Source organism: Mobula birostris, chromosome 8, assembly GCF_030028105.1.
Source record: "Mobula birostris isolate sMobBir1 chromosome 8, sMobBir1.hap1, whole genome shotgun sequence".
In the NCBI taxonomy this organism is placed as follows: Eukaryota; Metazoa; Chordata; class Chondrichthyes; order Myliobatiformes; family Myliobatidae; genus Mobula; species Mobula birostris.
Genome location: NC_092377.1, coordinates 169,279,154 through 169,290,510, shown reverse-complemented (window position 1 = coordinate 169,290,510; position 11,357 = coordinate 169,279,154). Strand labels below are relative to the sequence as shown.

General features: G+C 43.2%; 1 protein-coding gene across 1 annotated transcript in view; it reads right to left on the bottom strand.

Moving 5' to 3' along the window:
- Positions 1–245: 245 nt before the first annotated feature.
- The window catches only part of gfra2b (GDNF family receptor alpha 2b), a 485,436-nt gene continuing 474,324 nt past the window's right edge, over positions 246–11,357 (bottom strand). The window contains exons 8-9 of the mRNA XM_072266823.1: positions 3,152–3,205; positions 246–1,346 (exon numbers count right to left, since the gene is read on the bottom strand). Coding sequence (XP_072122924.1) covers positions 1,188–1,346; positions 3,152–3,205 — 213 coding nt within the window. The 3' untranslated portion in view covers positions 246–1,187. The remainder of the gene's footprint in view (positions 1,347–3,151; positions 3,206–11,357) is intronic.

Sequence of the window (11,357 nt, the reverse complement as noted above, 5' to 3'; positions counted from 1 at the left end):
CAGGATGGAATGCCGAGCCGAGCAAACTCGATGGGCTGAATGGTCTAGTTCTGCTCCTATGTCTTATGGTCTTATGGAGAGTGGATGATGAAAGAAAGGGAAGGAAGAGGGGCGCCAGAGATCTTCAAGGTCTGCACTTGAAAGCGTTGGTTAAGGTGACCGTCTACTCCTGTGGGATTAAACATGGTTCCTGGATTTTCACCTTGACCTTACTCTCTGCGTCAGATCACATTTACAGAATTCAGCTTCACTACAGTGTGTTCAGTTGAGTTCCTGCGTTGCTTTGTGTTATCTACCCTGCAAAAATATCTTCAGATGTTCCTAAAGATATTCCACAGACCATTTCCATTTCAACCTTTCCACGGGTTATATTGTCTTCTTTATAATCCACTTCAACAAACAAAATTAAAACATGACATCCAGGTGTGTTTTTTTTGGTATAGATATATTCCAGTTTATGGTGTTGAAATAATGCACTATACATTGACAGTATAATTGAACAGGAAGCTTGCAAATGCGATGCAAGTGGGAGTTAACAGCTACAACTGCATAGAACACTGTTCTAGAAAGTTGGCAAACAGAGAGAAACATTTTTCACATGAACAGAAGTTGTATATTCTTCTAGGTATAAATGATATTGAGTGTAAAAAAACAGAGTTCAAACACATCAGCACCTCTCCTCACAGAGCGGTTTAGGGGAAAACATACACGTGGTAAAACAGAACTATAGTTTTACTCGACCATAGATAACCGCAGCAGAGTCGCTGAACTGGAATTTGTTCACTTGAGCCACTGGTGTCTTGTAAACACTGCTCCAACTTGCAAGGCATTTCTGGAGCCCTACAGGGTTACAGCTAAATCTCCAGTCCCAATCAACTGGAGCCGTGGCAAGCAGTTAGGCTTGAAGCGTCAGCAGTTCTATCCTCTTTTAAGAAACAAGGTCCCAGTCCATTCATAGCATTGTATCCATGATAAGCCTTAGGCCTTGGGGACCAACTCATTGGCAACACATCTTTACAGAAGCAATCACACTTATCCCCCCTCTCTCTCTCCCTCTCCTCTCTCTCTTTCTCTCCCTCTCCTTGAAAACTCAGTGAATTTATTTGCATTTTCTCCACAGGGGTATCATTTTTCATTTAAGTAGGATGGATGTGGAAACCCGAATTCTTCTCGGTTCCTTGGGGCTCCTATGATGTTAACATTGTTACTGTGAAGCTGGAAATGGCTATCCATGCCAGACTGGCTCGGACACTTACACCAGCAGATTTCCCATTCCTTGGATTGGTGTAGCTTGTTACTTTATCCATGTCGTTATCCTCGTCCTGGTTCAGGTTAGGGACTTGCATCTGTAGGAGGAAAAAGCATCACTCTTTAGCTCTGCTTTGCAGAATTCCCCCTTTCCTACTTCCATTTACCAGCATGACTCACTGCACACACGGCCAAAAACAGTCCTTTGATTATTAGTGATTCAGGAACAGTTTTTAACCCTCAACCATCAGGCCTCTGAAGCAGTGGGGAAATCTTCACTCACCTCAACACTGAACTGATTCCACAACCTATGGAATCCCTTACTAAGACTCTGCAGCTCGTGTTCTCAGCATTAATTATGTATGTAGAGTATGTATGTACCTATTTATTTATTTGCATAGTTTGTCTTTCTTGCACATTAGTTGTTTGTCAGTCTTTGAGTGTAGTTTTTCATTGATTGTGTTGTGTTTCTTTGTTCTACTGTGAATGTCAGGGTAGTATATGGTGCCATATATGTACTTCGATAATAAATTTACTTTGAACAGAGGCGGGAGGAGAAGATGGCAGCGCGATGCAGTGCGCGCAGCTCTCTGTTGAAATGATATCATATTTGTAAGTAGGACGCCATGCACAATTCTGATTTGATGGAGACAGACGTGAGAAGCAGAGGAACATCTGGAGAAATTTCTGAAATGCCCGGTTTGCTCCCGTTGCTACTGTCAGATCGAGAATCTCCGGAGGGAAGGCTCCAAAATCCCCGGCTTTGCCTGCTGCTGGCGACCGAGGCTGAGGTCGAAGCGTTCGGCAGAGATGGTGCTCGGTACTCGGTGTCGGAGGGCTGGTCGGAGGCTCGAAGTTTTCGGACGACTCAGAGTCAGACTGTGGTCGGGCATGGCAGGGAGAGTTTTCTTCCTTCTCCCGTCTGCGTGAGATGTGGGACTTTCGAGAGACTTTGAACTTTTTTACTGCGCCATGGACTGTTCTTCATCAAGTTATGGTATTGTTGCACTGTTGTAACTATATGTTATAATTATGTGATTTTTGTTAGTTTTTCAGTCTTGGTCTGTCCTGTGTTTAGTGATATCACACTGGAGAAATATTGTATCATTTCTTAATGCATGCATTACTAAAGGACAATAAAAGAGGACTGCGTGTCCTCATAATCTAATCTAAAACTTTAAATTTTTGAGCTTTGATTATTTCACCAGTCAACATAGAGAGTAATTTACAGAATTTAATTAACTAGAACATCCAGAGAAGACCCATGATAACAGAAAGACCATTCAACCACTGTGCCCTGGATCAGGATGGAACCTGGCTCCCTGGGCTGTGAGTTACACTGGCATTTTGATACAATTCCAGTACCAGCTGATGATTTGTTTAATCATCTTTGTTATAAACCCTCTAGCTTTATCCAGACCATTATTAACCATCTCCAATTGTAAAGCAGTCTGAAAACACGACACTCCTTCGTTTCTGGCCTCTTGTTCCTGGATATAAATGTTTCACCAGCCGTTGCCAAGGTTCCTGACTTGCGAGTTTCCTTTAAGAAATCTAGCTGTTTGACTAAATCTGCTGCTTTAATCTCCAATTTCTTTCAATATTTCTGATGGCATTGTCAGAAAGTGTCCTGGGACATTCCACCAGGGCTTCCAGTTATTTTATTTTGAATACTCTGGTTTTCGATATTGACTAGGATACCCAGTGGTGTCAGGAGGTGAGCTTTTGTTCTGTCTGTGGTGGCTCTGTTCATTTCCACTCACCACTTAACCTCCTTCAGCAAAAGCTTACACATTTGTGGTCAAACCAAGATTTCTTCACCATCAAATGAATCTACTGCTGCAATTAATCTCATCCAGCTACACATCAAATTATAAAATAAAACATGTAAGCCATGGCGTACCTCTGGGAGACAGATGCTCTGCTCTTTGGATGTATTGAACTTTGGTCCATTATCCTGGAATAAGAAGATAAGATCTAATTATTATTTGGTCAATACATTCAAAAGCTTAGCAGTGGCTGATTGGCAGGAGGCAAAAGGTGGGAATAAAGGGAGCGTTTTCTGGCTAGCTAGCAGTGACTTGTGGTGTTCCACAGGGTTCTGTGTTGGGATCAATTCTTTTTATATTATATAATGATGAAATTAACGGCTTTGTTGCAATGTTTTCAGAGGACATGAAGATAAGTGGAAAAGGACAGGAAGGCTACATAGAGACAGACTGATTAGGAGAAGGGGCAAAGAAATATCTGATGCAAAGCCTATGGTGGAAGAAATGAAGGGGTTGACTTCTCTCTGTGAGAAGAAAATACAAAAAATTGAGTTGCAGAGAGATTTGGGAGTCCTTGTGCAGGATTCCCTAAAGGTTAATTTTCAGGTTGAGTACGTGGTGAGGAAGGCAAATGCAATGTTAACAATCATTCCAAGAGGACTACAATATAAAAGCAAGGATGTAATGTTGAAACTTTATAAAGCACTGGTGAAGTCTCACTTGGAGTATGGAGCAGGTTTGGGACCCTTATCATAGAAAGGATGTGAAGAAACTGGAAAGGATTCAAAGGAGGTTCACGAAAATGATTCCAGGATTGAATGGCTTGCAACTGAAGAGCATATGATGGTTCTGGGCCTGTATTCACTGGAATTCAGAAGAATGAGGGGTGAGCTCATTAAAACCTATCGAATGGTGAAAGGCCTTGATCGAGTGGATGGGGACAGGATGTTTCCTATGGTGGGAGAGTCTAAGACCAGAAGGCACAGCCTCAAAATAGGGGGACGACCTTTTAGAATGGAGATAGGAGGAATTTCACCAGAGAGTGGTGAATCTGTGGAATTCTTTGTCACAGGCAGCTGCGGAGGCCAAGTCTTTATGTATGTTTAAGACAGAGGTTGATAGATTCTTGATTGGTCAGGGCAGGAAGGGATTCGGGGAGAAGGCAGGAGATTGGGGCTGAGAGGAAAATTGGATCAGGCATGATGAAATGGCAGAGCAGACTCACTGGGCTAAGTGGCCTAGTTCTACTCCTGTTTGTTATGGTCTTAAGCAATACTCATGAACATGACAAACATCACCTCCTTCTGTGCTGTAGACTTAAAGTCATAGAGTACTACAGCCCAGAAACAAGCCCTTCAGCCCATCTAGTCAAGTCAAACTGCTACAGTCATTACCCTACAATCATCTGGCTCCTGAACCAGTGTGGAAAGCAAAGAAAGCCAGAGAATGGTAGGAGATGCTTGCCTCTCTGACTGGAGGCCTGTGACTAGTGGAGTGCCACAAGGATCACTGCTCTGTCCATTGTTCTTCGTCATCAAACCTTAATAAACTCAATCAGCAAATTTATGGATTGAGGGTGTAGTGGACAACGAGGAAGGCTAACAAAGCTTGCAGTGGAATCTGGACCAGCTGGAAAAATGACTGATGACATTTAATGCAGACAAGTGTGAGGTGTTAACTCAGCCAAGGACGGTCCCAGGCCCGGCTGCCCATCCTATAAAATCCAGAGTAACAGAAGCCACTAATAGAAGCTCCAAAGACCTCATCCCTGGGAGGGAAAGGATCTTTGAAGATGGGCTATACTTGAGACAAGTTGAGACAGCTCAGGACAGAGGATTCTGGTGAATTGCTGTTAGTGGCGTATGTCCCAGCAGGAATGATGGGCTTGAGAGAGTGAAGTGTTGTACTTTCAATGGACAGTCCACGGTAGGACCTACACAGTGATCAGTAGTTGCACAGAGGAGTGTGGTAGAACACAGGGATTTGGGAAGACAGATCTGTAGTTCCTTCAAAGTGGCATCATAGTTAGATAGGTCATAAAGAAAGTTTTTGGCACATCAGCTTTCATAATGCAAAGAACTGAGTACAGGAACTGGGATGTTATATTGAAGTTATATAAGACATTGGCAAAGACAAACTTGGAATATTGTGTGCAGTTCTGGACATCTACCTACGGGAAAGAGGTAAACAAGATTTAATGAATGCAGAGAAAATTTACAAGCATATTGCCAGGACTTGAGGACTGGGGATATAGGGAAAGGTTGAATAGGTTAGAACGTTATATCCTAGAACGTAATAGATTGAGGGGAGATTTGACAAAGGTATACAAAATCATGAGGGGCACAGATAGGGTAAAAATTTATGGGCATTTAAGGGAAGTTTGGATAAATATATGCATGGGAGACGTATGGAGGGCTATGGTCTGGGTGCGGGCTGATGGGACTAGGCAGATTATTAATTCAGCATGGACACGATGGGCCAAAAATCCTGTTTCTGTGCTGCAGTACTCCATGACTCTATAAGTACTCTGACTCTGTAGTACTCCATGGCTCGATAAGTACTCTGTAGTACTCCATGGCTCTATAAGTACTCTGACTCTGTAGTACTCCATGGCTCGATAAGTACTCTGACTCTTTAGTACTCCATGGCTCGATAAGTACTCTGACTCTGTAGTACTCCATGGTTCTATAAGTACTCTGACTCTGTAGTACTCCATGGCTCTATAAGTACTCTGACTCTGTAGTACTCCATGACTCTGTAAGGTTTTTATTACATAGAAGTAGATGCAGAAATGTCAGAATCAGGTTTCATATCTCTGATTTATACTGTAAATTACAATAAGAAATATATATATACATGAAAAATTCTGCAGATGCTGGGAATTCAAAGCAACACACACAAAATGCTGGAGGAACTCAGCGGGTACTGCTGTGTCTTTTTAGTAAGTGCATCCATGTGTTGGACCTAGGAGAGATCTTCAGAGATATTGAGAACCAGGAACTTGAAGCTGCTTAGCCTTTCCACTGCTGACCTCTCGATGAGTGTGCTCCTGACGTCGCCTTCCTGAAGCTGCTCAGCCTTTCCACTGCTGACGTCTCGATGAGCGTACTCCCAGCCTGTTCTCCCTCTTTCTATGGCTGAGACCTCAATGCGGATTCTCCCAGCTTCCCCATCCTGAACCCCACAATCAGTTCTTTACCTTGCTGACATTGAGAGCAAGATTGTTCTTCAGGCACCACTCCACCAGCTGATCTATATCACTCCTGAGATTCTACCAACAATAGTGGTTTTCATCGGCAAATTTATAGCTGGTATCTGAGCAGTGTCGAGCTATAAAGTCATAGGTGTCGAGTAGAGCAGCAGTTCATAATTCTTGAGTACAGCTTCTCACCATAAGTTAGTAAACTTCTGTCATATAGGTCATACCTAAAGTGAACTCACATTTAATTCCTCATATTTCTTACAGAGTAAAGGAGGCCACTCAGCCTATCACACCTATGTCAACTCTCAGTGAAATCCCCTCAACTTGTTCCCTCATTCGCTCCTAGATGCCTTTAGTTCCACTCTGGTTTGACATTTGTGGTTGCCAAGTAACTGCCTTTGAGATGCAGGAGGAATCTGTGGCCCCAGTGAGAAAGCCTGTGGTCACAGGAGAAAATCAAACTTCAGACAGACAGCCCTAGGGCTCATGAGCAAAGCAGGGGTTTCAGAACTGTGAAGTACTACATGCCGTTCGGGGCACCTGCCATCTGAAGGCGACATGTGTGTCCAGGCTCTGTGTGAGATCCTTGCTCTTCGCATTCTGATGCTGAGCCCCTTGGAGTTCTGTGGCAGAGTGTCAACATCCTGCAGTTTGCTGCTTGACCGGCTGGACTCGTCACACTTTCATTAACCCTCCATTAACTTCAGTGGAGCAAATTCTAGGTAATGTGCAGTCTCTGGGTTAGATTATTTTGCATATATTTAATTATTATTTGCCTCTTAATATCTTTTATGAATAAGTTTAAATATTTTAAATCAATTCCCTGCATTTATTGCTTGAGTTTTCCTAAACAGTTCTCGAATATATGTCAATGTTTATGCATATGTGACATATCCAAACATAGCTAGTGTCAAGTCTGACAGCTTTCAACACTCTGAACAGAATAAACAGAAAAACAATGTCACAGTCAAGTCTACTGACACATCCACATACTCAGTAGCCACTTTATTAGGTACACCTATACACCTCCTCGTTGATGTAAATATCTAATCAGCCAATCATGTTGCAGCATCTCAATGCATAAAAATATGCAGACATTGTCAAGAGGTTTGGCTGTTCTTCAGACCAAACATCAGAATGGGGAAGGAATGTGATCTAAGTGACTTTGACAGTGGAATGATTGCTGGTGCCAGACAGGATGGTTTGAGTATCTCAGAAACTGATGATCTCCTGGGATTTTCACAGACAACAGACTGTACAGTTCACAGGGAATGGTGTGCACATCCAGTGACCGGCTATTCTGTGGGCAAAAACACTTTTGCTAATGAGAGAGGTCAGAGGAGAATGGCTAGACTGGTTCAATCAGACAAGAAAGCACAGTAACTCAGATAACCACGTGTTACAACAGTGGTGTGCAGAAGAACATCTCAGAGTGCATAACATGTCGACCCTTGAAGTGGATGGGCTACAGCAGCAGAAGATCATGAACACACACTCAAAGGCCACTTTATTAGGTACAGGAGGTAAGGCCACCGAATGTACATACACAGATGCAATGAAAACTTACTTGCAGCAGCACCACAGTTACATAGATGCAAGAAAAAACATAAGTTATCCAAAAGTTATTCAAAATGACACTAGAAATAACTCAGAACAAAAAAAGACCATTGTAGTGCAAAGTAATCATAGTGTTGCTGTAGTTGAGGGGTGATGAGGGAATGTGCTGGTTGGTTCAAGAACTGAATGGTTGAAGCAAAGTTGTTGTTTCTGAACCTGGTGGTTTGGGACTTCAGGTTTCTGTACCCCCTACCTGATGGTAAACGTGACAAGGAGTGAGAATTTAAAAACGTAAACATGAGGAATTCTGCAGATGCTGGAAATTCAAGCAACACACATCAAAGTTGCTGGTGAACGCAGCAGGCCAGGCAGCATCTCTAGGAAGAGGTACAGTCGACGTTTTGGGCCGAGACCCTTCGTCAGGAGTGAGAAGCTGTTACAAACCTGGTGGTGTGGGACTTTGAGTTTTTGTACTTCCAGCCCAATGGCAACTGTGACAAGGAGCGAGATGTGATATGTTTGAGAAGATATAAGTGGAATATGTTTCTCATGCCCATTATTTTACAATAATTACTTAACTCTCATTCAAAATTACACATTGAGGTGTGGTCACAATGAGATTACACACTGAGGTGCTGTCACAATGAGATTATAAACTGAGATGCTGTCACAATGAGATTACACACTGAGGTGCTGTCTCAATGAGGTTACACACTGAGGTGCTGTCACAATGAGATTACATTCTGCGGGGCTGTCTCAATGAGATTACATTCTGCGGGGCTGTCTCAGTGAGATTACATTCTGAGAGGCTGTCTCAATGAGGTTACAATCTGAGGTGCTATCTAAACACTTTGGATTGGTTGTAAACCACTCTGAAGAACTCAATCCAGGAGAAGACACAAGAAATGCAAAAGTTTAACAGCTGTGAAGGACTGGATAGACTGAACAGTGTTCTGTGGGGAGGAAGCAGATATCTGCTTACTCATCAGTCATCCTAACTCTACTCATCTCAAAGCAGAATGGCTGCTTAGCTATAGATCAAAATACTTTCCCTTCATGAAGATTAACCTAACTACCGGGTACTGCTCATGGCAACACACACAAAATACTGGAGGAACTCAGCAGGTCAGGCAGCATCTATGGAGGGGAATCAACATTTTGGGTTGAGACCCTTCATCAGATGATGACTTACTGCACACAGCAGCAGGGATGAGTAAAGAAGACCTACTCTTCGATGTTCTGGAGTCTGACTTGACTGAGTGGTTGCTCCCTGATGGATCCCAGCTATTACTGGTGGTCACTGATTATTTTGCAGGAGCTTCATCTCATCTCTGGTAGATGCTAGGATGACCTTTCCCACACCAGGCGACACTGGCTTACTCTGATCCACCGACAACAACCCTCAGAGTCAGAATCAGGTTTATTAGTACTGACATCCAGTACGCCAGCTGTACAGTGCAATACTTAAAATATATTATAAATTGCAATAACACACACACATTTATATAGTAGCAAAAGTAGTGAAGTAGTTTCACAACCACAGACTCTACTACAGGGTCTACTCAGATGGGCTGCACAATAGGTTTGGCAATTGCGTTTGTGAATATGCATGTTCCAGCTAATTACTGTCTCATTATGGTGATATTTAACTCCCTTTTTTCATTGTAGTCTTGTCGAGACTTGGCCAAAAGCACAGCAAAGTTTACTCTCCCTGCTTACTCTTGCCCTTGTTCAGGAAAGAGGACTACCGTTTTGACAGACGCTGGAAAGGAGCGTTATTCATTTAGTATTTCATTACTGCTTCCAGCCGTGGTGTTGGCATTAACTTTCAGTTTGAGAGCTTTCATTAACGGCCCTGTTGGCTAAGTGTTTATTGTTTCTCTTTTCCTTTAAATTCTGTAACAGTCAGTGAACTGTTGAGATTTCTCTCTCTCTCTCTCTCTCTCTCCATACTTGTGGTATATCCGAATGTTCTAGCAGGTAGTGTTCACGGGTTTGTGGACCATTTAGAGTTCTGATCACAAAGGGAAAGACTCTGCTGTGAAAACATTGAGTCTGGGTCTTCACACTCCCGTTGCTCCTCTCTGAGGAAGTGATGAGAAGAGGGTACGTCCTGGGGAGTGGGGGGAATTCTGTAACTAAGAGAGACCACACACCTAGGACTTGAAGACCAGCTGAATATTTGAAGAGAAGCAGCAGGAAGGCCATATAGTCTTGTCTTTACTGCACTGTATGGAAGAGTATGCACTTCCTTTGGAATCTTCTGTGATTCACTTCAGATTTTCTTTACTCCAGGATCAACCTGAGTGTGCAGAAGGGTTTGTGGACTCACTGACTCAGGACAGACTGAAAGTACTTCAAGCTCTCAGCAACAGTCAGATATTTCAGTGTGACGATTGCTAGCCCTTTCCTCTTTCTCCCTCTGTCCCTCTGATTATACCCCTTGCCCATCCTCTGGGTTTCCTCCCCTCCCCCTTTTCCTTCTCTCTGGACTTCCTGTCCCATGATCCTCTCATATCCCTTTTGCCAATCTCTTGGCTCTATCCCTCCCCCTCCTGTCTTCTCCTATCATATCGGATCTCCCCCTCCCCCTCCCACTTTCAAATCTTTTACTAGCTCTTCTTTCAGTTAGTCCTGACGAAGGGTCTCGGCCTGAAAGGTCGACTGCACCTCTTCCTAGAGATGCTGCCTGGCCTGCTGCGTTCACCAGCAACTTTGATGTGTGTTGCTTGAATTTCCAGCATCTGCACAATTCCTCGTGTGTACATGTTTGGCACAGCTTTGTGGCTGAAGGGCCTGTATTGTGCTGTAGGTTTTCTATGTTTCTTATGTTCCTATGTTTGACCCAAAAGGAATAGCTGTCACTGATGGAGTAACAGGAATCAGAGAGACGCCAGAGGCCAAGTGTGGAGCAAAATACGATGGTTACGATGGTGTATGATGTGTTGGACATCATTAGTTGGGAGATTGGGTTGAAGAGCCACAAGGTAATGTTAGAACTCTGTAAGAGCCTGGTTAGACCACACTTGGTATATTATGTTCAATTCTGGTCACTTCATTATAGGAAGGATATAGGAGCTTTAGAGAGGGCACAGAGGAGGTTTACCACGGTGCTGCCTGGATTAGAGAGCATGTCTTATGAGGAGAAGTTAAGTGAGCTAGGTCTTTTCTCTTTAGAATGAAGGCGGATAAGAGATGACTTAAAAGAGGTGTACAAGGTGATAAGAGGCATACAAAGAGTCAGCAACCAGCACCTTTTTCCCAGGGCTAAAATGGCGACTGAAAGAGGGTGATTTTAAGGTGATTGGAGGAATGCATGGACAAGCTGACAGGAGCAAGTTTTTTACAGCGTGCTGAGTGTGTGGAACATGCTGCCAGGGGTGCTGGTAGAGGCAGATACCTTAAGGACATTTAAGAAATTCTTAAAAAGGCACAGGGATTATAGAAAAATAGAGGCCGATGTGCAAGGGAAGAGTCAGACTGAAATTGGCGCACGTTAAAATATTGGCATAACTTTGTGGACTGGATGGCCTGTACTGTTCTGTATTTGAAGATCTGGAAATGAGAGTGCAGATATTCCA